Source organism: Haemaphysalis longicornis, unplaced genomic scaffold (genome assembly GCF_048455015.1).
Source record: "Haemaphysalis longicornis isolate Haplotype H1 unplaced genomic scaffold, Haemaphysalis longicornis Haplotype H1 scaffold_7, whole genome shotgun sequence".
NCBI classification, from domain to species: Eukaryota; Metazoa; Arthropoda; class Arachnida; order Ixodida; family Ixodidae; genus Haemaphysalis; species Haemaphysalis longicornis.
In genome coordinates this window covers 165,092,529-165,107,215 of record NW_027526422.1, presented here as the reverse complement: position 1 = coordinate 165,107,215, position 14,687 = coordinate 165,092,529, and the positions used below count along the sequence as shown (strand labels likewise).

At 47.1% G+C, this 14,687-nt stretch overlaps 1 protein-coding gene across 3 annotated transcripts in view; it reads right to left on the bottom strand.

The window, feature by feature from the left end:
* LOC144147188 (cytochrome P450 3A31-like) overlaps positions 1-14,687 on the bottom strand; it is an 89,025-nt gene that overhangs the window by 30,077 nt on the left and 44,261 nt on the right. For all 3 annotated transcript variants that reach the window (XM_077679259.1, XM_077679260.1, XM_077679261.1), the window contains exons 8-9: positions 9,528-9,618; positions 8,212-8,281 (exon numbers count right to left, since the gene is read on the bottom strand). In XM_077679259.1, the coding sequence (XP_077535385.1) occupies positions 8,212-8,281; positions 9,528-9,618 (161 nt within the window). The remainder of the gene's footprint in view (positions 1-8,211; positions 8,282-9,527; positions 9,619-14,687) is intronic.

Genomic DNA, 14,687 nt, shown 5'->3' with positions numbered 1-14,687 from the left:
GATCTTGTGGCACCGGTGTTCAACTGCACTCGCAAGGCCTGGGAAACCTATTGTACCACTGCTGAGGACATAGTAGCCCCTCCACTTGGCTCGACCAGGAACATAGTCTTTCTAGTAAAACAAAACTGAATTTTCTACCCCACACATATAAAGTTTGGAAGTACGTTGTAATATATATACATATAAATATATATATATATATATATATATATATATGTATTTAATTATATATATATATCAACAAGTAGAGTCCGACGCCCGTCTCAAAAAACAATAACAGACATGTTTACTAACGTTTCGACTGGAGGTCCACTCTTCATCCGATTGGTTACTCCAATGAAGACTGGACCTCCAGTCGAAACGTTAGTAAACATGTTTGTTATTGGTTTTTGAGACGGGCGTCGGACTTTACATTTTGATATTTCTTCTAGACCATTGGAAACTTCTCTTCTTCGACCGTATATAAATATATATATGAGAAGAAAAACTTCGAACAAGGTAAAAGCACGATTGTGGCCTACGTTTCAGCAAAGAGAACTTGCTTTCCTCTGAGGAAAGCAAGTTCTCTTTGCTGAAACGTAGGCCACAATCGTGCTTTTACCTTGTTCGAAGTTTTTCTTCTCTTGTGTTCTCTACCATCTTCAAAGTTCTACTACTCCCTATATATATATATATATATATATATATATATATATATATATATAGAAATAAGAGTTGGTAGTCAAGAAAACATCGGAAAGCAAAGGGGAGGATGTGGTAGACCACAGAAACAGATAAAGAATTTGGAAAGAAAGAAAGAATGTGGAGAAAGAAATCTATAGCTGTGTATATATCTATATATATATATATATATATATATCAAAGTTGCAGTCCTTATTGCCAGTGCTGTTTGGCGTTTTAACAGTGTTTTTACAGTGCCGAATGAGGTATGATTGCCTTTTTTTTAATGCAGGAATAAATAATTGAAAATTGAAGTCGAGAAAAAATGCGCCGTTTTTTCCGGAAGCGGGAATCGAACCCACAACCTCCGCATAACGCGTGCGGTGCTCTACCATTGAGCTAGTTCCGCGGCGACTCCCCTCTCGACTATACCGCGGGGTTTTGCATTTACGACTGCTCAGAGCCCGGTCAACTAGCGCCGCCCCTCGACCACCGCGGGAAGACGTAGAACGTCTTTTCCCAGCGGCCGCACGTAAGACGTGGTCGGAAGTCGGGGATAGCCAAAGGCATTTCAGACTGCTGAAGCCAGAACCCTCGTAATGCATTTTGTAGAACAGAGACGTACGGGACGAGGGATTCCGTAAGGACACATATCAAAGTTGCAGTCCTTATTGCCAGTGCTGTTTGGCGTTTTAACAGTGTTTTTACAGTGCAGTCTGAAATGCCTTTGGCTATCGCCGACTTCCGACCACGTCTTAGGTGCGGCCGCTGGGAAAAGACGTTCTACGTCTTCTCGGGGTGGTCGAGGGGCGGCGCTAGTTGACCGGGCTCTGAGAAGTTGCAAATGCAAAACCCCGCGGCATAGTCGAAAGGGGAGTCGCCGCTGATCTAGCTCAATGGTAGAGCACCGCACGCGTTATGCGGAGGTTGTGGGTTCGATTCCAGCTTCCGGAAAAAACGGCGCATTTTTTCTCGACTTGAATTTTCAATTATTTATTCCTGCATTATAAAAAAAGGCAATCATACCTCATTCGGCACTGTAAAAACACTGTTAAAACGCCAAACAGCACTGGCAATAAGAACTGCAACTTTGATATGTGTCCTTACGGAATCCCTCGTCCCGTACGTCTCTGTTCTATATATATATATATATATATATATATATATAGGGAATTATTTAGCGGGCGTTGAAATAAGATAGAAATACGGGTTGGCAGTCAAGAAAACCTTGCAAAGCATTGGGGAGGATGTGGTAGGTCATTGACACAGATAAAGAATTGGGAAAAAGAAAGTGGAAAAAAAATGCCCGCCGTGAGGGATCCGAACCACCGACCTCCAGAATACCGGTCTGGTGCGATCACCACTACGCTACCGGCGGGGCTATTTTCCCCTCCACTTTCTGGGGTACTTATGTTCAGGGATTTTTGTTTCCCGCGCTTGGGGGTGGTAGCCAGCGCCACTCGGACTAAACGGGGTGAAGGGAAACTTCTTTTTATCCCCCGGGACATGACTGGAGTGTCTACGACATGTCGAGAGTGGTCGAGCAGCGTTGAACCCTCTTAAAGGGGTCCTGAAATACCTTCCGCCGATGCATGGATGTACATGTAACCAAATAAAGCAATGCATCAGCAATCTCTTCCTTCAAAAATGTTGTTACAGCGATGAATATTAGCTGAGAAGTCGTAAATCCAAAACCGCGCCTTATCGTCGCGCCGCGTTTTCTCCTCCTTTCAACTTATTCGCTCTAGACGGCGGCCGAGCCTTCCCTACCATGACGCTGCGCTCCTCAGCGGTGACGTAATTCCGCTATTACGAACCTCAGACTGCCGTTTGCTATGGCAAGCTTTGCTGAAACCATGAATCCCGCACTCCGCTCAAGGCTAGAAAAGCGAACGAAAAATCTGTCCGCATGTGTGCGCCACCCTGGCCTTGTACTTTCGCTGCGTGCGTTGCTGCAGTTGCTATCGGCGGCACGTAACTCTTTATCGGCGGCGAACTCGCAGCCGCACGCGGAGGATCGTGCGCTCGTTCCCTTTGATGCACTGCGCACTGTTTATCCAAAAAGCGCCGTATCAGATGTGACCCCGATGGTGCCGGGTCTTATATTGCGGCGGTGGTAATTCCGGCCGCCGGCGTGTCAAAAAGACATTTTAAACTGATACAGAACCCGTGCACAAAACGCTTCAATCAAGTGACCAGTTCGGCTTGGGGCGACGCGTGGTGGAGAGCGGCAAAGTTGGCAAAACATGCTCCGCCGCGACTCTGAGCTTTCTAGCGGTGGAGTAAGCGCCATTTCTTTGACAGTCTCAAACATCGGTCAAACATCGGTGCCTTGGCAACAAGGCACAAACCGCTCTAGAAGTCAGTTACGGTTGCGTGATCCCGGTTGAGCTTGGAGCCCCACCTCGCGACATGTGGGGAATGCAGGCGTGCCACTCACTCTCATCGGGAAGTGCGAGGTGCGTTTGGCATTACAGGAGGCGATGGCGTGTGTGTTGTGGACGCCTTTGTTTCGCGATAAAATGCGACGTTGTGCTTCTGCGGGTGGATAGTGCATCCCATTGTCTGGATTATTTTTCTCGAACGACGTACGACTCAACCTCGCATGGGGAATGTGCAGTGTGCGTGGCTAAAAGTCATCTCGGATTGTGCGCCAGAGTTATCTGACTTGCGGTTCGTCCCCGCAAACCACGCGCGATTTGAGTGCCGAGTTTACGACGCGAAGGAGGAGGCAACCCATCGTCTGTCAATCGCGGTTCAGACTTGCAACTCATGTTGTGACGTTCGGGTCGTTTGAAACGCATCTCTGGATTGTTTTGAAGTTGAGTAAAATGTATGCGCCAAACCTGGGCATTCGGCTCAGGGCGTTCTCTGCGATTGCACGAAAGAAGTGCCACGGGGCTTCAACGCTTTCTTTATGGAACGTACTCAAGTAAGAGAATATCCACATAGTGTTATGGCCGGGTTTCATTTAATACAAACGGTTAAGCATTTGTTTACACTTGTTTCATTTGTCGTAAATTGTCCAAGCACTCCGGCACTCCGCTGGCAGATCAGCCGGCGAGCCGACGCTGAGCAGACGACTCATCTCTTTGACGGAAGTGCGTGAAAAAGCCGCCCAATAGCAGGATGTCTAGCTCATGACGAACATCTAGGAATCGATGGCGTAGACATGTGAAGATGGCGGCGAACAAAAACACGAAGGGAAGGGTGAGAAAACAGCGACAAACTTTGCAACAGAAGTGTGAGCTTTCCGCTGCGCGTAAAAGAGTAATACTTGGCACATATGCCGTTGGCATACGTGCCAACGGCATATGTGCAGCATATGTAAGTTCATTTAGTCTGCTCAAAGCGCCTTTCAGGGCCCCTTTAAGCTCCCTATGGCACCAAGACTACCACCCCCAAGCGCAGGAAGCAAAAATACCTGGACATAAATACCCCAGAAAGTGGAAGGGAAAATAGCCCCGCCGGTAGCGTAGTGGTCATCGCACCAGACCGGTATTCTGGAGGTTGTGGGTTAAGATCCCACCCGGTGGGCATTTTTTCTCCTCTTCTTTCTCTCTTTCGAAATTCTTTATCTGTTTTAATGACCTACCACATCCTCCCCTTTGGTTTTCAAGATTTTCTTTAATGACAACCCTTCTTTCTAGATATATATATATATATATATATATATATATATATATATATATATATATTTACATATAATACGGCAAAGTTTGACATTGATGTTATAGGGACGGATTAATATTCTGCGAAATATGTATCGGCCTAATATAAGCTGTGCTCACCGCTTTCAAGACATGTGTTCTTCAGTGGTATTTAAAGAATAGATAAGCCTTCAATTTTTATTGCTCCAGTATAGTACGGGCTTTAATACAGGCGATGAAAAAATACTTAAAATTTCAAAATCCCAGTCGTTCGCACCCTCGTAGTCTAGGTAGACAAGGATTAAGATTCACCGATTTACAAAAAAAAAATGGGAAAGGCGCACTTGTATGCAAGTCACACCGAGACGCAGGAATATTTTCCTCGCACGCGGCTGAATAGTCCTAATGCTACAACGATTATACTGCAAGCAGCATCAGCCTTGGGGTAGGCTAACCACAGCTGCCCGTAAATAATCCCTAAAATTGGTAAAAGGGTTTTGCTCACAAGCTCTCTCTCTCTCTACCCGCCTTTTGCTAGCGTCACGCTGCTTTTACTGCCAGCATTCTACTACCTTGGGGACAAACCGTTCAACCTTTCAATGAGGCCCGTTACGAGTGCAAGAAAATGTAGTGTGTTCATTCGGAATAGGTGGCTGGAAAGGGAAATCCTAGAAACTTGAGTACCCAAAGGAATAAGTGCTCATCTATATTTCCAGGTTAACTAGTGAAACTTACGTCTAGAAAGGCGTGTCCCATTGATTGATTGTAGGGTTTAACGCGCCGACGCAACGCAGGCGATGAGGCGCGCCGTAGTGGAGGGCTCCGGATTAATTTTGACCACCTGGGGATCTTTATCGTGCGCCGAAATCTCGTACACACGGGCGTTTTTGCTTTTCGCCTCCATCAGAAAAGCGGCCGCCGCGGCCGGGAATCGAACCCGCGGCCTGGTGCTCAGCAGCGCAACGCCTTAGCCACTGATCCACCGCGGCGGGTAAAGGCGTGTCCCACAACAATGCTGTCAAAGTAATTTTTATAATTGAAGAGAATATTCTGAGTTGTTTAAGGGTACAACAAAGTTGTAAGCATTTACAAAATTCCAATGTCGAATATTAACACGACCATATACGCGTTCGAAAACGAGCACTTTCACCTGGCGAAAAAAGACACAGCGTTATCGCCCTCACTAATAGAAGTAACTTCAACAGCTGATTCAGCCGAGCGTTATCAGATGTAAGGCCTTTTCAGGTTTTTGCAAAAGTCTGGTGTATTTCAAAACGTATGGCACTCGCAGACCCAATTTCACTAATTGCTGACCTGTCGACCAAACTTCTGCATTAAATGTGCGCTGTACCTTAGGCTATACTCCTTAAATTCACATCTCCGATACAAAATGAATTTATTTAAAATATTACCCACATTTATGCTCAACATTTTGCGTACGTCGGCAAAGGGTGCATATTTATGCAGGGCTACTGAAGTGCTTGTAAATTAGGGTAAAAATTTATTTGTACAATTTTTACGCTGATCAGTTTATGCCTGAAAAAGCTTTTTCTCGGCAGTTTCAGCTTGGAGGGAGCGGTATTCATCGATAAAATTTACCCTACGCCCCAACCACTGCTCACTCTTGCACCCCCGAACAGCGAGTCACATTCGCTCGTGCGCGAATCCGCTTTGTTGTTCCCCAACTTTCCGTGCAAAGTTTCGAATTAGGCTGGAGTGTATATTGCCTTTTTTATCTTCACTTGCAACGGCGCGAAATTCTGGCCATATAGCTACTGTTTTAAAGCAAAGCTTTTTACCTCTATCCCCAAGGGTTCTTTCACGACCGTCGGTGTCAACAGAAAGCTCCCGGGAACAAATAAAAGAATTTACTAGAACCACAAAGAATCGAACCTAGCACTAATAGTGTAACCAAGCGAGAGCCCATTGTCCTACCGATTTAGCTACGAGCACACGCGGACACGGGGGAGACAAGTGCTGCACTCACCAAGCACATCTACTGGTATAACCCCTGCATTCTCGCTGAATGCTGCTGGCTATGACGATAGCTTGTCTAGGCAGGTAGATGTACCACGCCGTTAGCAGGAAATGAATTCAGCTGGATATCATGAAGCGTTTTCTGCACGCGAAAGACCTCCAAAAACATACGGCACTCGTGCGTGCCGTACGGACCCCGAGGCTGCACGAACCGCCGCAGGCTGTCGCACCAACTGCTCGTCGCTGTTTTCTAGAATCAAAGCGATCGCGAAAAAGGACGTAAACATGGACGTTTACTTCCTGGATGGAAAGGAGTGTGGATGCTAGTGAGGTGCAATATCGTACTAGGGATTGCCATCTGAGGGGATTTTGAAACAGGTGATCAAATTCGTGCCGCGATGCCAAGCCCACACTTCTATACGCCCACGGACCGGGGACACTGGTAAGCGACCCGGCCCCAGCACGTGCCCGAGCACGTGATGCGGCGATGGGCCGAAGGATGGCAACACCCGCGCGGAAGGATCAACACAGCGCCGATCGCTAAAGGGCAATCAAGGTGAAAATAAAGTTCTACATGCGAGAAAGAGGGTGATGGGGTTTTGAAAAACTGATGACTTGATGGTGTTGTGAAAAACAGTTTGAAAGACTGTCGTTCACAATTCTAGTAACACGAGCGACCAAATATCGGCCTTGATGGTTAGCCTAAGGCTCCAACGACCGAGCACCCACGCCTCCTGCGAGCTGTTGGGAAATACGCTCTTCTAAAACCTGTCGCTGCGAGTCTGGTGCGTTTAGGTTCCTGTAACATTTTAGGGCCCCACAACGCTCGGTTACCACATTCTAAAGCTGTGTACGTGTCGCAATTCCAAGCCTAACGTTCTCTACGCTGACGGACCACGGGACGACCCGGCGACATCCTCTACGCGTGACGAGGCGACTAGCGGCTGCATCACTGCTGCCTGCGCACGTGAATCAACTCAGGCCGATGCACCCAGCTGGTTGCCGCTTGCCTAATGTAAAAATAAAGCTCCACATCCGAGCAAGGGGATGATGGTGTGTTGCAAAATTGTGCTAATGAAAAGTGAAGAGAGTTGAAAGTAAAAGAAACAACCGAATTTCATCCGCGAAACCAATGTCGATTGGTTGTCATTGGGTAAAAAAACCCTCCTAAATCTCATCGATAGTGAACTTGGAGCGTTTGTTTCCCTCAGGCTCCCCTAATGCAAGGAAGGATTTTGTGCGTCTTCCATTCCACAGACGACATTCTGGACGATTTCTGAACGGGAACTAATTGAGCTCTTCAGTCTGAGCGGTCACCGCCGCGCCGGAACATACGAATACGGCGTCACCTAACGTTGGCCAGTCGGGAAAAGCAGCCTGCTCTCTGACCGGCCCCTCGCACAGGGGTCGCTTGTTTGGCCCAAAGAGGTGAATTGCGTGTATTTACTCAAGAAATGAACATGTCTTTCTAATTCAGCGTGAAATACACCATAAAGTATGCCCCCGTAAAAATGCCTTGAAATTTTCTTGGCCAGCCATTTAGGGCTTATTTTATAACAGTAAAAAATGGAACCTGCTCTTTCAAAAATGTTCTGGATGCCCCAATACACTTAGCCTTTATAGCTGAAATCTCAGCCAAGGACACACCCGTAGATATCACAAACCGTCATTCATTGAAAGCCTCTTACATACATGACGTTCATTTACATATGTGAAACAATTCCTTCAATTCATTGTGAGAGGCCTAAAATTGTACAATACAAAAATCACCATTCATCTTGTCATTATAATACTGTGGACACGAGCCTATTCTATTCCGAATATTTTAGGTAAACCACAGAGAAAGCTGGCATGGTTTTATCTTGTTGTGACACGAGAGAATGATTTAACAGTGTACGACCTGTGGCTGCAGGATTCTACTTACGCTGCGATAACGAATAGAGTGCCGTTTGCCAAAGTGCGTGTGAGGCATGTCAAGTGCACGCTCTTGTCAGCTGCAACAAAGCAAGCCATAACTGGTTTAATCGGCAATTGAATAACAGATTGTATTCGGACATACTACAGCGCTTGAAATTCAAACATGAACACTTATTAGACACTTGCAAGCTTAACACGGGAATCTATTTGTTTAAAAATACACTGCGAAATGCTTTTTTTCACGAGGTGACTCAATTCCACTTCCGATGCTATAAACAAGCGTTGGGAAATGCAAAGGTAGCACTTAAAACAACCCACGAACCACTTTGGGCATGGTTTTAACAAAATGTGAGCGCAATCTAAAAATGAATTGACACCGTTTGAGGACAGGTTTGTCGTATTTACTTCAAACGAATCTTACAAAGAATCTCCGTATATTTAAAACCGGCAATAGATATTTTGTACGGCCTATGTATCAGTTGATCTCAGGACTTCTTTGTTTCTTTATTAGTTCGAAATGTGGTCTATGGGGCACAAAAATAGATATAAAGCAAGAGCGAAAAAATCAGGGGCACGTGGCTTTAGAACCTCCATTTTGTTGTCACAAAGAATTATCCTGATCTCCAAAGAATTATTCCAAATGAAGCTCCGTTCTCGGTGCGCAACCAGCTGCGCTTGGCTAATCTCTTTGATATTATCCGAATGAGCCAGGGTTCTTTCATTTTGCATGGGCATCTCGGTCTCAACGAAAATTTTAGACCGTTGTTAAGTACACTTCGGTGTGTATGTGCGTCTCCAAGTGTATGTTTTACTATGCTAGGGTCCAGATTACGAGTGTATATAGCCGAGCATATGCTCATATCCGGTCTGCTCGACGTACCCTATGCCTGCGTAGTACAGATTTTGCCCAATAAGCGTTAAACAGGTTTTCACTGTTCTGTGGCTTTTTAAATATGTACGAATATCTGGTTTTCCTTTAGTATATTTGCGGTATGTCCAACGGGAATATTGCCTCCCCTCCCAACTGGTAGTAAGCCCTGGGGAGATCGGACCTAGCCGCCCAGGACATGGCGACCACCCGGGCCCTAGAAGTGACGGAGGCCCTGCCGCCGCTGCCACCTCCCCTCCCTCAACATTTTGGTTGCAATGGTGCTTTCATTCTCCTCCTAGACTGATACACAATAATCTGATACTAGGATTATCTCCTCACCACAGAAGGAAGAAACTCGGTTTCGAAATCACAGACCGGATGGGACAGCCAGAAGTTTGTTTGCCGCGTTATAAAGATACAAGAAATTGAAATAGCGTATCTTTTTCACTCACATGCTGGCTTCTGAACGGCGTCGTTGTTGATTGAAGGACTGGTTTCGGATTCGGCCTTCAGTAGTGTCTGCAGAAGGTCCGCCTTGTTTGCCTGCGTAAGAAAAAAAAAAACTTGTAACTCTCAAGCCACCGGTCATGTTCTTTAAGCAGAACCTTTATGGCAAAAAATGGCAGCTTGAAACAAAAAATGTCTGGATAAAAGCAATGATGGTGGATTTTACAAATAAAATGCGCATCCCTCGGCCATTTCATACTTTTTTATGGGGATGGAAACCTGAGGGTTAGCCGACAGGTTTGTTACTTTTATCTGCAAAATTTTAAGAAATCAAACACCGAGGAAAGTGCATTCAAACAAAACAAAATCATCATCTTCCCGTAGGGGAACCCTGAGTGGTATGCGAAGCAGCCATGGGGTCGACTCAAGTTCCCATTAGTTTTCAGTTCGATCACGGAGTTGCGGGAGGAGAATGAGGGGAGCAGAGCGCGCGCGCGTCATTTGCAGTGGCGCCACGAGTGGAGTATGCAGCTCCTACCGTCGCGCCTCTAAGCCTAAGCTGCTTCGAATTATCGCTCGCGGTGACGCAGGTGTTGCCATTCGTTGGGTGATCACGGAGAGGAGAGGAACTTTGGAAAGGAGGAGAGGAGAGGAGGAATGCCGGAGAAGAGAGGATATGAGACAAGCATAGGAGAGGAGGGGAAGGAGGATGCGCATGCGCAGTGGGGGTGTGGACGCCGCACAACAGCGGGAGCACAACGTCAAAGGGAAGAGACGCCACCATAAGCGGCTCCCCGTCTAAAAAATAAATGTTTACGTGGACTGTGAAATGCGGTATTTTTCTGGGAAATGTTTTACCTCGCGACATCTTTCAAGGTCATTTGTTACGTTCCAAGTGGCTTTCATCTGCCGGCACGAAAGCTGCGCCTTCGTTTATTATCGCTTTTCTCGGTCATAGTCTCACTGCGCAGTAGCATATGGCTAGGCGAAGGTAAAATGGTTGCTTTGACGGCGCTTCTCAGCCCTGCGCCGGCTAAGCGCCCTCAAACTTTCACGAAACACTGTGTCTATGGAGTTTGCTTCTGCTGTTATTAGCTAGGCTTAGAAGTGTTAAACTGTGCCATTTTGTCATCGCTGATAACATGCATCGTAATTGTGCTAATTGATTTTTCTACGCTTCTGATACTCAATAAAAACGTATTTTTGATGAGGCGCCCCCTTTATATTTAAGCCTGTGTGGCTGGTTTATGAAACGTTTGGTGGTAACAAAATTGAAAATGCAGAAAACAATATTTATAGATCTATAAATAACTAGGATGGCCGTGCAATCCTCGTGATGGAGCGAATGCAAAATCACTAGTGTCTATCGCCCAACAGATGTGCTGATATTGTGGGTGGCGCCAGAACGCCCAGACCTGCCGTGGACAACGGCGTTGCTTGTACAAGCAGCGGTATGACTGTGGCGCACCGTGCGGGCCAAAATATTGTGTATCTCAGTAATCATGGTCATTTTTTTCTATTCAGGTGTTTTCCCTCTACGTTTCCCTCTCTGAGAGGCGGTCAATCTTCCTTGTCAGGTCTCTATATAGTCCTAATGAGCAGTGTCCGTAACGTTGACGTATAACTGAAATTCCCATGCCAAATTCACTGCACGCTATAACTTGCCCGTAGTGGTTCTCGATGCAAGAGCTATAAGCATATCGCTAGGCGTAACGTCTACCCGGCAACGCTGCCTGTGCATTATTCTCACTCTACGAGAAGATGAGGAAGACGGCTGTAATGCGTAGCTTGGTGCACCAGAGCATCAATGGCGACGACGAAACCGTGTGGGCCACAGTGCGTTGGCTGGTCTGGCTCATGGCCGCCTCGCATAATTTCTAAAAAAATTCCCTCGCACTTCCCCGAGCGGGAGAGTGTGTAAGTGCGAATGCACGGTTGTTGATTGCGCGATTACGGTGGATATCGTGATCTTGGAGTGGAGAGGAGGCGCCCAACACCCGCAGTCACTGAGCGGAGAGAGGAGGAGGAGAGTAGCGCCCGCCGTTACGGCGAGGGCTACACGAGCGCCCTCACGCGTCGGAATGCGGAGCGCCCGCTACGCGAGCGAGAGCTCTCCCGCCCGAAGTGGAGAGGAGGCGCCCAAGACCCGCAGTCACTGAGCGGAGAGAGGAGGAGGAGAGTAGCGCGCGCCCATCTCCCCCTGTTGCTAGGGAAGACGAGGAGGAAGACGAGCAGCGCGCGCACCCGCAGCTGTTGCTATGCGGACAACGGCGGCGGACGATTCAGGCTCGCTTAAGAAGTGCATTCGCACTTAATAGATCAGTACATCTTCCATTGTTTCTGTCACCTGCATCCTGCCACCCCGTAACAATAGTGTCGGTGGGACCACCCGCTTCATGACGGGAACAGAAGGGACACCTAGTGCATCCGCTCATCTGTGGTGTGGCCTGTGGAATCGGGTGGTCCGCCTTACAACAACGCTCGAGGAACCATGGACGCATAGGAATACCACCGCGAGAAGGATCGACAAACGATGTACAATGATTTCTACAGTCCCCGTAACGTGTCGCTACCGAGCGGGTAAGTTCTGGAGAATGGGGCACACAAAAAATATAGAGGGTGATAGGGGTCAGGCCAGAGCAACAGGAAATCGTCTGTCTGGCCATTTTCGTCTTAGGCGATAGGCTGCGTCTTACAGGCGGCATTGACTTGGAACATACCCACGTTCTGAGCTCAATGTCTCGCAATTTGTAGCAACACCGCCTAATGGCTGGTTTTGACGGATGGCCTATGATGCTGTCGCATCCGCTTTTTATCAGCCACAGGCATCTGCCCGTAGTGGGGTCGGGCATGCGTGCCCGTCTCTGATTACGTAGGCTCTGGTTTTTATTCCCATGCAGTCCCTCATTTGTGCATTTTAACAGCGAACTGTTGATGCCGACACAAATATGTCCGGCGTAGACCGAAAACTCCGACCTCACGTATGGGTGTGCATTGCGGCAACCGCCCGGCGGCGTCCTGAGATGTGCGTGGGCTTACGCCACATTGAGAGCCCCCGCGTTCGTCATCGTCGTCGTGTAGCAACCTGCGCGTCACCAATCTCCCGCGCTGAAGACGATGGCGACGAATCTGTAAAGCCATTCCTTTAGAATCCACACGTCCTGGCGGCCACTGAACCAAATGATGAACTGGAGGTCTACCATGGCGAGGACGCACTACAAGAGGATTGATGTACGGGGCTTTGCCGTTTCAATACGACGATAAAAGAGATTGCGGCGATTGCTAATGAATAAAACAATGTACATACTTTAATGGTCGTTGTTTTACAGTGACGTCCCAAACGGCTTTGTACTGCTGGGGTTCGGCTGCTCCCTCTCTCCTATAATCCGCTGTCAGTTTGGGGAGTAGCTAGGTGGACCACCATCTCTGTTGTTTCTCCAGCCTCGCATAAAAGCTGCACGCTGCGCTCATTTTTTTCCGCTGACTTACTCCCCTTTTGCTCTTTTTGGGCCCTCGCCAAGTTTTGTACCATGATTCGTCCCTACGACACATTTTCTTCTCCGAAGTGAAAGAATTATTTCGCATTTTAATAACCATTATATGCCAAATTGCACGGTGTTCTGTGGCTGCTTGGTGAGTTTCGCTTCCACCACATTGCCGTAACACAGTGGAACTTTAGAACATTACAGTAACGTGGACCGTGTATTGTGTCCTACCACTCGTCAAGAGTTATAAGGATCTGCAGAAGTTTTTCATGAAGAGACAAATACGTGTTTGGGTAGCACAATCTTGACAACCAAGCTCAGAAAATTAAGAAAGCTGCTAATTGCAAAATTCACCAACATAATACACAATAATAACCTTGCGCCCACGAATCGCGAATTTGCAGATTTGAAATGTTGGCATGCTAAGCGGCTGCAGTGAATTTTTAGTTTTGTGTGGAGGATTATGCTTCAATCCTAAATTTCTCCCTCAATGGTTTTCGCAGGAGTCATCCCAAGTAGCCCTCGCATATTAACTTTATCTCGTTCGGAACAAGGAAACGGCTACCTTTATGATGGTGTTATCGCGTAGACCTCCCCGCGTCTTCGGCGCACGTTGTCAAACCAAGCTTAGCCACTTCGGCAGGTTTGCCAAACAACTCCAGTGCTCACCGTAATCAGGGCAACAGTTGCTGAGAAAAAAAAAGACTACAGCGTTGGCCGCAATCGTGGCATTTTTTGCTTATAATGAGAACGGCAGAATATAGAGCAGGCCCCTGCAAGGTGATGTCCAGTGATTATCACTTTCAAAGACATGAAGGACGCTCACACTTATAGCAACAATGATGGTGGTTGCGGCAGCGAAGCAGAAGCTGGTGTTATGGCGTAGCACACCAACCAAACTCCAATTGGTTACAGAATGAGATAGTTAGGCAGAGGTGCTCACCAGTGGCAGGAAAAACTATATTAGGAATTACTTTGTGGTGCATATATGCACTTATCTCCTACATCCTCGGCTCAACCTAGCTCTTGGCAGTGCGATGAAGCGCCCAATATATTTCAACAACGGGTTGCACACAATAAATTTTAAGTAGTGGTAGAAGAAATATGATTGCGATTATGGGAACTTGTACACCGTCTGTAGTATTCAAGTTTCTAAGAACACCGGCCAGCCTTCGACTAGGAATTAACCCACTCTTTGCTCGACACTGCAGACCCTAAGATTCATTCAGCCATTCTCAGCAATTTTTCCTGTGGCCGTTTGCAACCTCTGCCGACGAACTAAACGCGGAGCCTTAGACGAACGTAGAAGACGCCATGTTTTTAAAGCGCAATTAGAGAGACCGTGTGTACCGATGCAACAGGCACACCTTCTGTGTATCATGATGCGCTGACGTTCGCTTGGAGCGTTGTATATGGATGTCAGGCACTTCCAAAGTTTAGTGACTGTAAACCTTCTAGCAAAACGAGAATTCGCCAGACTCTACGGACACCGAGAAAATGTTTTTATAGGCAGCACGAGTTTGCTTAGCGCCAACTACATGGAGGAGTTGCGACTAGACATCGTTTCGCTTGGATGCAATTCATCTAATCTCATGTTTACTTTCGCAGTCCAATCGTGGATATTTGGGGTACCGAAGCATGGTGCTATTCTTGTTTGATTACAGCTCCCTTTTTGTGTTG